At 37.5% G+C, this 17,389-nt stretch overlaps 1 protein-coding gene across 2 annotated transcripts in view; it reads right to left on the bottom strand.

Moving 5' to 3' along the window:
- The window catches only part of LOC129238627 (homeobox protein unc-42), a 51,781-nt gene that overhangs the window by 22,129 nt on the left and 12,263 nt on the right, over positions 1-17,389 (bottom strand). For both annotated transcript variants that reach the window (XM_054873709.1, XM_054873708.1), the window contains exons 2-3: positions 14,944-15,122; positions 8,596-8,703 (exon numbers count right to left, since the gene is read on the bottom strand). In XM_054873709.1, coding sequence (XP_054729684.1) covers positions 8,596-8,703; positions 14,944-15,122 — 287 coding nt within the window. The remainder of the gene's footprint in view (positions 1-8,595; positions 8,704-14,943; positions 15,123-17,389) is intronic.

Genomic DNA, 17,389 nt, shown 5'->3' with positions numbered 1-17,389 from the left:
TTTTTGCGCTGCTGGACTTTAAAATCTCACAAAGGCGACCAGAGTTAACCATTGCGTATATTTTATTTCATAAGAGAAAAGTTCAACAATCTTGTTTTTGAATAACTTTTTTACTAAATAAAAGAAAATAATTTTGAGTGACAGAAATACTTATTTTGACCATTACCAATAAAATTTTTACCAAGCCCTGATGGCTGAAAATGACTGCTTGATTAAGATTTGAATTTATGTTTTTCACCTGGTCCCAACTTCACATCATTAAAAAAAATTGTATGGAAACTATTCTGTATCTTTTTTAAGCTATCTAACAAGGCGTAAAACTTAAATTAAAGAAGTAGCCCATAGCGATTTGTTAGCTCAACTAGTGGAGGCTAAAATTTAATAAGAAGGAACAAATTATAAAAATATATCTAACTAAAACAAAAAACTTAACAACTTAATCTTTTTTACTCACCATAGTTCACATGACCGCCCCTATTCCTGATACAAATTCTCATTCCTTTTCTTGTCATAATTCGTTCTCGACATGGCCGTCTGATACAAATTCTCATTACTTTTCTTAAAATTGTTTCGATTATTATTTTTTTCGATTCTTAAAATTATGCCAGGTACTAAACGGGTCGTGCTTGGAATCGATGTTTCGCTGTTTGGGGCTACCTGCTAAGTCTATTCAATTACAATATTCTTAGAATATTATACCTTTTCGATACTCTATATTTCTATGGACTTTCGACGAAACAACTTATGTGACTTTAAGAGGTTTTGCTTTGAAGTCAATCAATTTTGATTTAAAAATAAAAAAATAAATAATTGGCGCGTACACTTCTGTTAGGTGTTTGGCCGAGCTCCTCCTCCTATTTGTGGTGTGCGTCTTGATGTTGTTCCACAAATGGAGGGACCTACAGTTTTAAGCCGACTCCGAACGGCAGATATATTTATGAGGAGCTTTATCATGGCAGAAATACACTCGGAGGTTTGCCATTGCCTGCCGAGGGACGACCGCTATTAGAAAAATGTTTTTTTTTTTTATTAATTTTGCTTTCACCGAGCTCTCTGTGAATTCCGAATGGTAATCACGCACCAACCCATTCGGCTACGGCGGCCGATTTTGATTTACCATGGGAAAATTTGGCATTTTATTGAGTTTTTATTAAGATAGTTACTAAAAGTATGGCTATAAATGATTAATTGATTACAGATTTCGGAAAAGCAAGCAATTTAGTGCCTGACAGAAAAATAGTGTAAGTCGGCCAAAGATGTCAAAAGCACACCGATATATAATATTATATATATATATAAGTCTGGATATATATATATATACATATATATATGTATATACATATATACTTTCTTGTGCATATTATATCATATATCAATAGCTTATCCCAGCTTTTCAGCGCACATCCACACAGACGAAAATAATAATTCGAATAAAAATAAGGGGCGAACAGCTATTAAAACGAAAATTCCACCACCCTTGTAAATATGTATGAATTATATGCATTTGTATGTATTATATGAGCACCTACTTCTCATCGTAAGCTTGTCTGCGGACCTTACGAATATAGCTGGCGTTCCTGTTCTGAAAACCGCTTGCTTTTGCTTTTGCTTGTCTTAGACCCACTGAGCATCCGTTGCAAAAAACCAAAGTCATAGCTGAGTGGTCGTATTGCCTCATTCTGTTTCGCAATCTATTGGCAAAAAAGTCATCAAAAACTCGACGACCATACAAACGAACTTAAATAAATACATCTACAACAACTAAGCTACCCCATTTCAACAAATTTGCTGTTCCATCCAAGGCACATTCACAACTTATTTTACAAAATTCCATAAAAAATGAATAAATAAATGAATGAACAAAAAAAGGAGGGAAACAAAAATAATAACGTCTCCCATTTTGCTTGGCTTTCATCTTAAGACATTTCAACCTATCCACCGTTAAGACTGCCATCGTCGTCGTCGTCATCGCCTTGGATGCCGCAACCTTTAATATGTATCGCCAGGAGCAACGTCGTCAACTTGAGCAACAACCATCCTCATATACATACTTACATAGATATGCTCCTGAACACCCTCCATTCTTTATCCTGCGAACAGCCTTTCGGTATTTGTCGCTTTTTGCGTTACTTTGCCTTCGTCTTTGCAATTGCCATTGCCTTCATATTATTTTCAATTTAAATTTACTATCTTTCTTCTTCTTTTTTTGACTATGTATTTGCTCGCTGTGCTTTTTTCGTCTTTTTGATAAATTTTCAAAGTGAAATTACCGCGCAGGAAGATAAAAACTGTTAGGAGCTACAACGAAATGGTGCATTGGGTGGAGGAGGGATTCTCGGATTTCTGTCGTTTATTTGAGAACATTTTTTATTAAAGCTTAAATATCAACTGCGTGCGTACAAATGTACATACCATTAAATTGAGTCTACGCGTTTTATTTTAGCAGAGCTCAACAATTAAGCATTACAATCTTTTTACCTTAAGGCGCGGATGCAGCTCTCAAGAAAATATTCCAATTATTTCTTATCTATGGAAGAAATTTTGCAGCTGATTTTAGAGTTTATGAAGCAGAATAGTCCAATAGATAATTATAGAGCATATAAAACCATATTTAACATTTTTGTGTTAAACTTAGTGAATATTAATAAGAATTTATTCAAATCATTTAAGTTGCACATTTTTACGGCTAAAGTTATAAGGCCAAGTGGCATTTAGGGCCGATTTTGATGTGATCGAAACTATTTGGATCATGCCTGATATCCCATCGGAATACTTTGTTATTAGGCTCATTTGAGTACCTGGTCACAGGGACACGGCGGAAAACTGCTCGGCGGATGAGCTAGTTGGGTATTGGACTCTCGAGGTGTTTTCCCCGCATAATGAAAGCATTATATAAGTATATACATATCTAAGTAATTTGCACTTACACGCTTTACTCCTCTTATTTGTGGTGCGCGTCTTGATGTTTTTTCACAAATGGACGGACATACAGTTTTATGCTGATTCCGAAAGGCAAATGGTTTTTATGAAAAGCTTTTTCATGGCAGAAATACACTCGGCTCCTTGTCATTTCCTTTGAAGTGGCGACAGCTATTAGAAAAAACTATTTCTATCATTTGGTATTTCATGTCCGGGGTTTCGAACTCGAGCACTACCGATTGGTAATCACGCACCAGCTCATGCGGCTACGGCAGCCGCCTCCTCATAGGCGGACAAAGTATAAAAAATATAAGTGGGCAGTACATATATACATTCTTACTAAATGGAGAAAAGGGGACTTCCCGAATTAAATTTCATGTTGATGATTTTTTAAGTTTGGTTTGCGCTTTGATTTTATTAACTCTTAAATTAGGTTAGGTCAGCCAGGTTGCTTGTCTAAGACAAGACACTCGGTGGCTCTAAAGGCCATTGTGATACCTACATTTGATTTCCAGCTCCTAACTAAGTTGCTTAAACCACTTAGATATTTTTGAGAAAGTAACTAGTCCCTACAGTGAGACATTTTGCAAATTTCTGGACGCACTCAATTTCTTCTTTCATCTCCCGTTCTACTGGCTAGGGTACCAAAGTGCAGTGACCCGTTATAACACCTGTGAGGACGCTGGTAGTTAATCTGTTGAATCCAAGCAGTCATTTTGCCCTTTTAAGATTCAGTTTTGGCCAGAGTCAATCGTAGTGCACAGTTCGTTTAGAAGAATGCTGTTCTCCACCACTCGCTGAAAGTCATGCTCAGAACCTTTTCTTTCACGCTCATCCGCTCGTTCATTTCACTCCACTACAGAGTGGCTTGGGACCCAACAAAGTATGTTGCTGGATAAGCAAGAGCGAATTGAATTAACGCATATTGAATTGATGCACGCTGAGGCCAGTGACTTAATCGCTGCTTGACTATCAACAAAAATGGTACGGTTCGCCGGAGGTAAGCTATTTATCGTTTTTTGTTCCTTTGCCTACAGCGTAGATCTCAACTTGGAAAACGCTTTTTAGGTAAGTCCGATTTTAATAATACTTGCTTCCATCCACATGGCACATCATCGGCTAGCACCGCCCGAGGAGGCTAGTCGGCTTGTGCTTGAAGCTAAGAATAAAACCCTGCTACTTGGATGCCACGCCTACGCCAGGCACTCTCTATGAGGCAGCTCGCAGACGAACGATCGATTATTAATATTAACCTGACGATATGTAACAGAAGTAATACTCCCATCTACACCTTTCCTAGTACGGAGTACTTTAGGCGATAGGCGGAAGTGATTGATTTTACTTTACGGTCCAAAAACAGTTCAGTAAAGGTAGACAAATGGAGGGCCTCCAACAAAAATTCTTTCGCGGATCACAGCTTGATCATTTACGAGCTGAATCTGAGGGTGGATCCACCCTTACCGTATCGAAATCCATTAAAAACTAATTGGAAAAGTTGCAAAAGTGTAGTAAATAATAGGTTAGGAAGAATGCCGATCATTCAGATCACTCTCACGAAAAACCTTTAGAGTAGGGTTACAACATTGGAGAAGACATTCAGTAGAGCCTCCTCAGTGGAACAATGAGCTCTCAAACTTGGAGAAGACATTCAGTAGAGCCTACAAAACGTCATGTCCAATGAAGTATAGCAAAAAATCCTATCCTCCTTGGAGGAGCAATGAGCTCTCAAACTTAAGGGAAGAAGACAGATCAAATTTTCATCTCATCAGTTACTCAACAGGTAATTGGCAACTATACAGAGAAAGTCGCCAAGAAAAAGAGCTGGAGCGATTTTTGTTCTTCCATCGAATCTACCAAAGATTCTGCGAGTCTCATCCGTATTTTGTCCAAAGATCATTCAATGGCTTCTTGGGTCAAGCCATTGGGTCTTGGGCCCGACGGTACTTGGACTTCTACGGCAGAAGAATCTCTAGAACTAATATTGATGAATTGGTTTGTATGGGAGTTGCCCTAGTAAATTAATTTTAAAATGCCAATATCCTTCCGGCATCCTTCCAGGTAATAAGTTGATGAAGTTTCATTGCATTTGTTTGGCAATTTTAAAAATAAGTACAAAAAAATATATATTTTTCATACTTATACGTAAGATACAGGTGGCGCAAAATTAATCATCCAATTTTGTTTTTGAATAACCCTTTTACTAAATAGACAATGGTTTTAAGTGATAGAAATCTTTATTTTGATCTTTACGCGCTGTGTAGTTCACAAGTGTCAAATATGATTGAAGTACGACGTTATTTGCAAAAATTATATATCTTCCGATGGAGTGATTAATTTTGCGCCACCTTGTATATAATATACGTGATAAGATGCACATTATTTGCTGTACAAAATTCAAGTAAAGGCTTCTCGAGCAGTTTACTTACTAAAGTTTACTTCAGATCTCAATTTATCATGATTTTAGTGAATTTTTTTACTAATCTTATAGGAAAATATTATATGTTTTAATTATATATTTTTCGAATTCCCTAAAAAAATCGGAGAGAGTTTATGATTAAATAGTGTCAAACAAAATAAATGCTAAGGGAGTGATGTGCAAGCACTTGGATGATTCCATATCATTCGAAATGTGTCGCCATGCAAGATCGCGACTCTCTACTTGTATCAACTGCGATTCAGGTGACGAATCATTTTTTGGTAGTTTTTTAGATTTTTTTTTTTTTTTTAATTTTTGAACGATGATGATGATTAATTCCTATCGCGCCAATCACTGGGCGCGTAGTGCCTATACGTATCGGTGGAATTGGAATGACAAACACTTATTACACATTCAAATTGTTGCACATAACCCCAGCTCTCACTACATATATGCATACAAATTTGTGTACATACAACCGTAACCATCCTTCTAAGGTTGAAATGGATAAAAGGTTGACCTTGACAACATCCAGTTTCAACAAGAAGGGGCTATGTGCTTTACAGAGGGTGAAACAATCGAATTATTGTGGGGAAAATATTGGCGATTCGATTATTTTTAAAAAAATTGTGACATTGAAGGGTTTCTAAGAAGTAGTGATTTAACCTCATTGGACTACTTATTGAGCAGTTATTTGAGTTATTGATCTATGTGAGTAAACTACAGACTCTCTTCAATGTTCAATGCACTTTTCATCGCACACAATGTGGTTTACTGGAAAAGTGCTCCGAACTTGGATTCTTTGGGTTCGTTACTGCAATAGGAGCCGTGGCGGCCATTTGAATGATGTTATATAATATTAAAAACTTAGTTGTGTCGCCTTCAATGAAAAAGCATTTGAATTCACTCACTTAGTGTGATTTTTTTCAAAAGAAATCATATACCCTATAGCACCTTGATCAAAAATTTCCCAGAAAAACCGCCCATAACGAGTTTGTATTAAATTTTGCGTTAAAAATGGATTCAATAGTTTGAAAACCATAGAAATGTTGGGAAAATTTTTCGGTAATGAATATCTAAAGAAAACAGCCGTTTACGAATCGCATGAGTGCTTCAGAAAAGATCGCGAGTCTATCGAGGATGACGAACGTGGTGTCAGGCCATCGACATCGAAAACTGATGACAACATCAATAAAGTGAAAGAAAAGTTGATCAAAAGCCGTAAATTAGCGATCAGAGAGCTGGCAGAAAGCTAGTTAATGATTTGTGTTTGCACCGTAATTGTTCCCAAAGGACCTGAATTTCATGCAAAAAAGGGACCGCGTTGGCACATGAGGGACCGCGTTGGCACATTGGGTTTAGAGAACGTCACCCAATCTAGATATCCGGTGAATGAGTCGAGAGCTCCGTATGAACCAAGACCAAAAAAGCCATGTCAGAAGGTCAGAGTGTAAGAAAGGCGTTTTAAGACGTTTAAGTGAAAGAGTTCGCCAATAACGAAAGAATTTCTGGGAAAACAACTTGTGCATTTTGCGCACCGTCGCACAGTGCCATTATAGTCCGAGAATTTTTGTCTAAGAACGAAACGAATACCATCCCGCAGCCATCGAATTCACCTGATCTGGTTCCCTGCTATTTTTTCCTGTTTGGTTAAGTCAAAAAACTACTACTGGGAATGCGGCTTAACAGCTGAAAGGAGGTAATGGAATAATCGAACATGGCTCTGATAGCTATACCGAAAATAGAGTTCTCTAAACGGGAAACGGCGGTCGCCGTAGCCGAATGGGTTGTTGCGTGACTACCATTCGGAATTCAGAGAGAATGCAGGTTCGAATCTCGGTGAAACACCAAAATTAAGCGCACCAAGTATAAAATAAATAAATATAAATGTTTCGAGAGCTGGATCAAACGCTGGGAGTACTTTGAAGGCGATAATATCACTTTTGAGGAATAAACTAGTATTTTGATCAAGTTGGTGTATGCAAGGCATGTATATGTGTAAAGTTAGATTCCGCCAAAACTTAAAATGTTTTTATTTTACCCCACTCTTTTCAATTAAATGCTATACGTGATTCTTTATGAGAAATTTATACAGTTGTGAGCTTGGTAATTATTATCCGAGAAATGCATACGATTTTTATCTGAAATGCATACATATGTAAGTACATGCACTTATGTTTTCATAGCTAATATGCAACCAGAGAAGCCTTTGTATTTTATGTGGCGAATAATCCTTACAAATATACAAATATGTATATGGATACGTAATCGCAGATTAAATGTGTGATAGGCTTTTAAAAGCGCATTATCACTTCATCAAATGACAAATGTGACGAGATGTCATCAGCTCTCAACTCTTACCCAAAAAGGCCGCAAACAACGCCGAGCACAGCAAGGATTTGAACCATTAACCACCGTCTTATTAGCGAGCGTAAACCATATTTTATTGCAAATGTTCAAATATTTTCAGTCGCGGCATGTGCCAACACAAATTGAGCAGCAACCCCAGTAATTTGACGAACTACACCCGCCTACCCGCCAAGCCTACCTTACATATGTAGGCAAGTATTTGTTTGCTTGCTATTTGAGTCGATGTAAGGCCCTTTTCAATCTACATCTGGTTTAAAATATTTACGACCGTAATGTACATAAGTAAAAATAACATAGCATGCTTAGAGGCGTACCGGCGACGACAAGTGTTACAATGCCACCGACAAGGGTGTCTGTCATTTCACTTGCACACCTCAACAACAATACCACCCATCGGCCAATTCTCGACTCATTTCACATCTACGAGGGTTGAAGTCATTATAAAACTATAAATTAATTATAACTGCGGGGCACAAAGTGAACTTCGAGTGCATTCACATGTGTATATATGCATGTGTGTATGTGTGTGTGTGTGTGTGTGTGTATAAGCTGCTGAATAGGATGTAAACAGTGTGAATTGGTCTGCACTTTACAGCGACACTCGGGCCAAATGCTGTGGGAGTTGGAAGCATTGAATTGGAATAATCACTGACTAATCGCTAATCATGATTAGTAAAACAGTAAAAGTGATACATATGTACATATATGTACATGTACGTATGGATACGTAGAAACAAACGCTTTACTGTAAATTATATAATATTTGCAAATGTAATTGTATGGCAATGCTGTTAGAGTGTTTTTCAAGCATTTATTTTTTATTATTGCAATTTTTATTGTTTTTTATTCCCAACTGTAAACGTTGACCATTCTCTGAACTGTTCACTTACTTGTATTCGTGCCTCGTTAAGCTTCGTCGTTCGTGCCAATTCCTCTCTGCAGTAAATATCCGGGTAATGTGACTTCGCAAACGCGGCTTCCAACTCGGCTAGCTGCTCCTGAAATAAATAAAACAAAATATTGTCACTTTTTATTGTTTTTCTTATGTACGAGTATTTGAGAACTTATTTGCCTCCATAAGAAATCTTAAAAATGTAAAATAATTACAATTGGAATAAATCGAGTGAAAATAATGTTAGCTACCAAAATTTTGTTCTATGCGGATTCTGTTTTGCGGTTCGATAAGAAAAAACACAATTTTATGGTTTGAAATACACTTTATTATTCAACATCGTCTCCCTGAACATCAGTACTCTTGTTTCAGCGAGATTCCAATTTATGAACTCCATCCCTGAAGTGAGAATCTGGAAGGGCTGCAAAATACTCTTCGACAGCTGGTATGACGTAATTATTTGATGAAAAACGCTTGCCACCCAAAAATTTTATTAGGTTTGGAACCAGATGGAAGTCGCTAGGGGCCAAATCTGATGAATACGGTGGATGCCCAACAATTCGACCATTAATTCATAAATTTTTGCCATTGTCAGTATGCTCTTGTGACACGGTGCCTTGTCCTGATGAAATAGAATTTTTTCTTTTGCAAACTGGGTCTTCCTTCACGAATTTTTTCCTTTAGCTGGTCTAAAAGGTTACAATAATATTCATATTCGGCGGCCGCCGTAGCCAAATGGGTTGATGCGTGACTACCATTCGGAGTCATTCGGAGGACGTAGGTTCGGATCTCCGTGAAACACCAAAATTAAGAAAAAGTTGTTTCTAATAGCGGTCGCCCCTGGGCAGGCAATGGCATACCTCCGAATATATTTCTGCTTTATATATTTTCTCTTTATATAAGATATCTGCCGTTCGGGGCTCGGTCAAACACCCAAAAAGGGTGTACGCGCCAATTATATATAGGGGGGGCCATGTAAAATTTGCTTTTTGAATTGGCTATAAAAAAAAAACTAATGAATATTTCTTTAAACTTTTTTTTTTATTTTGAAGATTGAACATTGTCATTTATGAATGAAAAATAATATTGTTCAAATGACTGCCACAACTGGCTTTACAGTAGACCATTCGATCAACCCAATTTTTAAGCACATTTTCGATTGTTTGGGCTCCAATTTCATGAATGGCAACTTCGATTTCGTGTTTTAAAGCATCAATCGTCTCTGAATGGTTCGCATAGCATTTGTCCTTAACGGCTTCCCACAAAAAATAGTCCAACGGGCTTAAATCACAGCTCCGAGGTGGCCAATTGATATCGGAATTCAAAAACGGTAGCCAAAAGTGCGAGTGTAACTTTGCCAGTGTGACAAGTTGCACCGTCCTGTTGAAACCAAATGTCGTCCATGTCATCCTCTTCAATTTTTGGAAACAAAAACTCATTGAGCATATCACGGTAAAGCTTGCTATTTACTGTAATCGCGGAAGAAGAAGAAGACTCACCACTTTGGAAATAGGTTTTCAATATTTCCCAATTTTGTTCAAGCGTATAGTGTCCCATTTCGTAAATGTCAAACGTTTAAGTAAATTATGAACACATTTGACATGTCGTTTGTGTTACCATTCTCAAAAAAATAGGTGGTTCAAAAAGCAAACGCTATATGGCCCACCCTGTATATATATTATATATGGTTTTCCAAACAGAAGTGTCATTTTGATATTCAAAGAAAAATGCTTTAATATAAATGATCGGATGTTTATTTCATTACAAAGAGGTATGCCGTTAATAGTGCAAAATAACACCAGGCAAATGACCACCAGGACCACGCTTACAGGACAATATCCTTGTCATGAAATTTTCCATAACCGAATTGCAAAGTGGCTGCCCTATGCCCTCGATAGCCTCACAAATTCCTTCTTTGAGGTCTTGAATCGACCCTGGGCTGTTGGTGTAGGCCTTCTCTTTCACCTGGCCTCAAAGAATAAAACCACAAAGTGTTAAATCACAAGATGTCGGTGGCCAATTGTGCTCACCTCTTCGAGAGAAAACACGGTCCGGAAACTTTTCCCGTAAAAGATCAATGATTTCGTTGCTTGTGTGGCACGTTGCGCCATCTTGTTGAAAATAAACGTTGTCCAGATCAATATCATCCAATTCCGGCCATAAAAAATCGTTTATCATCTCTCGATAGCGCAATCCATTCACCAATAACACCTGTTATTGTAAAACCATTTATATAAATAGTTTTACCAGTTTGCAAGTAATCCACAAGCGAAATTCCTTTTGTATTCCAAAATGCTAACACCTTCTTGGCCGATTTGTGGACATGAAGTCGGTTCGGAGCCAAAGAACCAGCTGCACATCACTCTTTAACCTATTTTTTTTATTTAGGATTATGGTGATAGACCCAAGTCTCATCCATCGACGTACAAATCCATTTTATGTTTTCAAAAACGCCCTAAATGTTGTTGAGAAAGTCGTTTTCGAATGTGTTCTTGTTCCATTGTTAGCGAATGCGACACTTATTGCGTACACTGAAACCCAGCTTTTTGAAACCCAATACTTCAGTCAAAATATTGCTTCGACTATCCAGTGAGACGCCTTGGGCTTCTACTAAATTTCTTGCAGTCACTTGATGATTTTCCAAAATGATATCCTGTATTTTTTCTATGATCTCTGGTTTTGTTTCAGTTTTTTGACGTCTCTGACGTGGATCGTCTTCAAGGTTTGTACGACTGTGTTTAAATTCAGCCACCCATCTTTCTAATGTACTAATTGATGGCGAAAAATGCATATCCTTTTAACATTCGTTCATAAATTTCCTTTGCTTTTAACCCTCCAAATATAAAAATTCATTGCGCGATGCTTGATGTTTTCCATTGTAGAAAATACTGTGACACGTCTATACTAAATGGCTTGTAAGCAAAGAATGAATTGACACATTGAAATGAAACTTCACTTACGTTCATATGAAGAGTGTACCAGCATACCAAAAATCAATTTAAGTTAGTAGCAACGCCCTCTCTTATCGAACCGCAAACTTATTGAACAACCTACTACATTCCTTAGAGAAACTTTGAAATAAACACCGCGAGTTCGCAATGTTCAATAACTCTGCTGCATAGATGCAACAGAATTTGAGCACTAGTCTGCGTTGTGTTGACTTGCAGGATGTCGGTCAATTGCGACTAATTAGCAGGGACCTGCTACTACACAAAACGCCAAAAACAAAGTCTAGCGCGGTAACACAAAAGCTAACTTGTTATGGGGTTGCAATTAGTAAAGAAAAATTTTATAGTCATCCCTTATGTGAGTTTATTTTCTTTATCATCTCTAAATCATCTGGAGTTATGGGGGTAATTTCTCGCTTAATGAATATGTGAATAAGCAGCATTGAACACCCCACGAGACTGTCGAGACCCACAACATCCCAAAAAATATTATTTATACGATTTGAATGCCGGATGCATTTTTGGTCCCTGGCAATGGTAAGCCCTCAAATGAATTTTGACTATGAGAAACTTTCACATAAAAATCATTTGCCATTCAGAGGTGAAATAAATATGTTGGGTTTTATGCGTCAATTATTCTTATAAAGAATGACCAGATACTAATATAGTAATAGTTTTTCCAAGTATTATGATTCAGCGGCCAAAGTTACCAATGATATTCATCTGTCAAAATCAGTATTATTCAGGTTTTCCTTTTCATCATGCAACACTTGCCAAACGTGTACGAATTATTGAAATATTATCGAAATTTCCACTCAATTGTAAATAAATACCATCTTCACGTTGTCATCGTTATTGTCAATAGTCCTAGAGATGTTGATCGACTTTCTGTGACCAGAAATTTAACAACTGAGTCATCTCACGGCGAGCGTTTAGCTCCTGACCGATATTATGACTACTAACATGCCGGTTAACTTCGATTATTTCTGTGATTTTATCGACATTTTCTTTAACATCAAAAATGCCTGAACGAAATCGACAAAACCGATCGACTTTATCAAAGAAAAACTGTAAATTGTACCGAATTTTCTCTTTGTTGACTTCCATTGTTAACACCCTGTAACTCACAGCTGAATGGAATAAACAAAACAGCAAAATAATTTTTTAGAGTGAAATTTTACCTTGACAACGAGCATAAACTTTAAATTCTTTGATCGATACTTTAAGATACTAAAGATCGACCATAACGCAGTTTTAAGGCATTGCACAAAATGTTTATACAAAAATAATGGATTTCTGTCTAATCTGAAGAAATTAATCAAATTTCAAATTAGTTTAATATAAAGCGAAAAAGTCAATTAAAATGTGACACTAATGCAAATGGCAAAACATGTATATACAAGTACATGTGCCAACTTTAACATTAATATTGAATTAAAGAAATCTGCTAGGATGAAGGTATAAATATTAAGGTAGAGATAAAGATAAAGAACATAGAGGAAAGAGGCAAGGATAAAGATAGAGAGAGGAATGGAAATGACGATAAGGAGACAAAGATAAAGTTAAAACTGGTAGAGTTTCAACAACTGGAGAACACTAGTTAATAAATTGGATATGGGAATAAGCTTCTGCCCTCGTAAAAGAGATGTCGCTGCTGATACTATTTTTGTGTTCGCTTTAGTAATATACTGGTGATTTGAAGGTGTATATGTGAGGTCTCGATCGCAGTAGTTGACATTCGTTTGAAGCGTAAAGATCCTTTTTTAGCTGACGTCAAAAATGTCTATGTTCGTCCCGAAAAAACAGTATTTGCGGCGAGTCATGCTTCGTTATTATCTTTTAAAGAAAAGTGCAGCTGAAACGTGTCGTATATTAATCAATATTTAGGCTAATCACACTCCATTAAATACAACTTGTAAAGAGTGGTATCGACGCTTTCATAGTGGCAATTTCGACGTGAGTGACAAAGATCGCGAAGGAACACCGAGAAAATTCGAAAATACTCAACTACAACAATTAATGGATGAAGACGCATATCGAGCCCTTGATGATATGTCTAAAGAATTGGACATTGACAGATCAATTGTTGGTGGGAATGGTCCAGAAAGCAAGTAACTGAGTGCCACATCACTTGAAGGAGAGGGATATCGAGAGACGTTTCCTGCATTGCATCGTCACTGGCCATGAAAAATGGATCTACAGGTATTATGGTAACCCTAAGCGTCGAAATTGTTGGAGCCTGCCAGGTGAACCAAGACCAGCGGCAGCGAAAAAAAATATTCATGCTTCAAACGTTATGTTGTGCATCTGGTTGGATCAGAAGAGTTCATCTATTATGAACTCCATCACTGGCGATCGTTACCAACTAATCCGTTTGAATCGAGCTCTCAAAGAAAATCGACCGGAATGGGGCCGTAGACATGACAAACTGATTTTGCTGCATGACAACGCCAGGCCACACGTTGCTAAATTGGTCCAGAAATATTAAGAGGGACTGGATTGTGAAATCTTGCCCCATCCGCCGTTTTCTAAAGACATTGCACCTTCGCATTACCATCTGTTCCGATCAATGCAGTCATCCCTTATTGGAGTACGGTTCACTTCTTACGAGAGCATCGCAAACTGGCTCAATGAATGGATCAAGTCAAAGCAACTCATATTTTTGATCAGAGGAGCTGGAGTAAAGTTGTAGCTTCCAATGGGACATACTTAACATAATATCCTGTATTATTTAATTGTTTAAATAATTCGTAACTTTGGCTAAGAAAGGACGGATACTTATTCCCATACCCAATAAATATCTATGAACGTAAATTTTGTTTACTAGTGCCATAGAATTTGTTTGCTAATAAAACCAAAATATTTCCTGCTTCATTGTTTGCTTTGTTTCTTATTTGAGAAAAAGTTCCAAACCGCCAAAAGAACAACTGTTTCTTAAACCAACAAACAATTAATTAATTAAGTATTCAATATTTCAAATTTTTAAGGCAAAAACATAAAATTAAATTTTTACATGTCGTACAGACGGGTTTGCATACACATTTAACTTGTTTTTGCAATTTAGATGTTTTAAATATGTACATCCGAACTTCATATGCCTACAAATACTTGTGTGTGCAGCTCCATTTTGGCTGGTTTTATGTACTTTAGCATACTATACACAATTATATTGTGTATGTATTTTGTTGACAAATGTTCCTTGGAACTAATCACAAGTTAGCTACATGTCATTACTGTCACATGGCATAGGTATACATATTCATATGTAAGCAAGTATGTGTGTGTGTATCTATATGTAAATGTGTAAACGTGCACATAAATGCGGATGCACATTCGTATGTACAAATATCGGCTAGATTTAGATTAGATTTGATTTGAACAAGATTTACGTAACTGACCTGTGTAAACGTCGTACGATGTCTTCGTCTCGCTGGAGTCGGGCAGGATGCTGTGGTCGGTGTATGGCCGGCATGTTGACTTAACGAAGATAAGCCGTTTCCGGGCGACGTAACACCGCCGGAAACCGACGAGAGGCCCGTATTAGGTTCAGGCTTGAGCTTCTTAAATGCGCCTTCCGCTGTAAAATTCAATTCAAGCCAAAGACAACTATTTAGTAAAATACAGAATGAAAACATGAGTATGTTTGTGTATATGTAGATGAATAATATATTATATTTGTGTACAAATATACACATCCATAGGCTCTCATGTTATCATATACATATATACAGTCTATACCTATACATATACATATATATGTTCATATATCCATATATTATCCTTATATAATTATAAAAAACTTAACATCTGATGATTGTGAACACACGTGACAGAGTATTCTTAGAGACAAGCCCTCGCACAAGCATATCCACTCACTTTCTATAGGCATACACATACACACACACAGGTAATTACACTTGCATTTATCTACATATGTATTGGTACAGCAAAAGGTGGCACCTTTAAAGCGAGATACAAAACGCCGGCAAATTATTATTCAAAAAGCGTTTAAGCGTCCGCCAAATGCTGACCCTAAAATTATGAATAATTAGAATAACCTCACTGCGGCCACAAGACACGCAAAAAGTCAAAGACGTTACATACACACATTCACAAGCACAAATAACTGGCATTGTTGGATTGGAGAAGTGAAGCAAAGTGTGAGCGGGCGCGTCATGGGTGCTGTCAACACAAACATCAACAATACGGAACACAGGTATACAGAGTCATTTTCATAATGGCGAAGATGAAGTGAATGAAATATAAAACGAAAGGCTCAGGTGCGTCGGACTGTCGACACGCTAACCTAACGGTCATATGAATATGCAACATTGGGATAATTTATGCAAATTTTATATTAATCGAGGTGAAATTTCATCAAGTTAAAACTCATCCTAAGCAATTTGGGCAACTCGCCCAACGCCGCCTGCCTTATGCTAAACAGCTAAAGAGCGGCAAATTTGGCAATCACTTAATTTAGAGTCAATGTGAAAAGTAGTTTTATATATAAGTACATTAACAAAAGGAAGCGACAGCGAATAAGCTGTGAAAATAGTAGCCAAATAAAGTAGTATTATTTACAATTAATTATATGTGAAGGACATCTTATTTGTGGAATTTGCAAAACAATTATTACTGATCTACTTATACTTCCGACTTAACACACGCGTTGAATCATTTCCGTTTTATACTCTCCCAGTAAAAAATGTCCAACAGCGAAATTTTAAGACTTTGAAGGCATTTGCTCTCAGAGAGCAAAATATTCAAACCAAAAAATTGATAATCCAAAGTTTTTAAATAGTTGCATGATTCATGATGTATACGAGGTGTGTATATTTGATTTACAGGGTACGTATAGTATATTCGAATTTCGATTTTTTTGTGGCGATATGTTGGTCCTCATTCAAAAAGATGGATCAAAGAACCTGTATCACATTTTGTGTGAAAAACGAAATTAAGTGCGCGGATGCATTCCGACTGTTGGTTGTGTCATACGGAGAAGCTACTTTGGACCGAAGCAACGTTTATCGAGGGTACTAAATGTTCTCAGAAGGCCGGGAAGATGTGAACGACGAAAAGCGTGCCGGCGTGCCGGACGCCCGAGCACTTCAACAACAGACGAAAAAATTGATGAAGTGAAGAAAATGGTGTTGGCCAATCGTCGAATCACTGTTAGAGAAGTTGCTGAGGACCTAGACATATCGATTGGCTCGTGCCATTCGATTTTTTTCAATGATTTGGGCATGAGACGGGTCGCCGCATACCAAAACTGCTCAATTTCGACCAAAAGCAGCATCGCATGAACATTGCTAATCTGTCTGCGATGACCCAAGTTTGCTTCAGAGGGTCATAACTGGTGACGAATCGTGGGTTTATGGTTATGACCGTGGAAACCAAAGCTCAATAATCTAAATGGAAGCTGCCGCACGAACCAAGACCGAAAAAAGCGCGCAAAGTTTGGCTTACCGTTTTCTTCGATTGCAGAGCCGTTGCGCATCATGAGTTCTTGCCACAGGGTAAAACGGTTAATAAGGAATATTACCTGCAAATTATGCGCAATTTGTGCGAAGCAATCCACCAGAAACGCCCGGATTTGTGGTGTGATGATTTGTGTGATGCCCCCAGCCACCGTATTCCCCAGATCTGCCCCCCTGTGACCTTTTCTTGTTCCCGAAACTGAAAAGGCCGATGAAAGGACGACGCTACGCTACGATTGACGAAGAAGGAGCTGAACAAGATAAAAAAATGATTTTTTGACGTGCTTCGAAGATATTGGAAAAAACGTTGGCACAAGTGCATAATATCTCATGGGGATTACTTTGAAGGGGACAAAATAGATATTAA

Source organism: Anastrepha obliqua, chromosome 2 (genome assembly GCF_027943255.1).
Source record: "Anastrepha obliqua isolate idAnaObli1 chromosome 2, idAnaObli1_1.0, whole genome shotgun sequence".
NCBI lineage: Eukaryota > Metazoa > Arthropoda > Insecta > Diptera > Tephritidae > Anastrepha > Anastrepha obliqua.
This window is presented reverse-complemented; position numbering and strand designations above follow the sequence as displayed.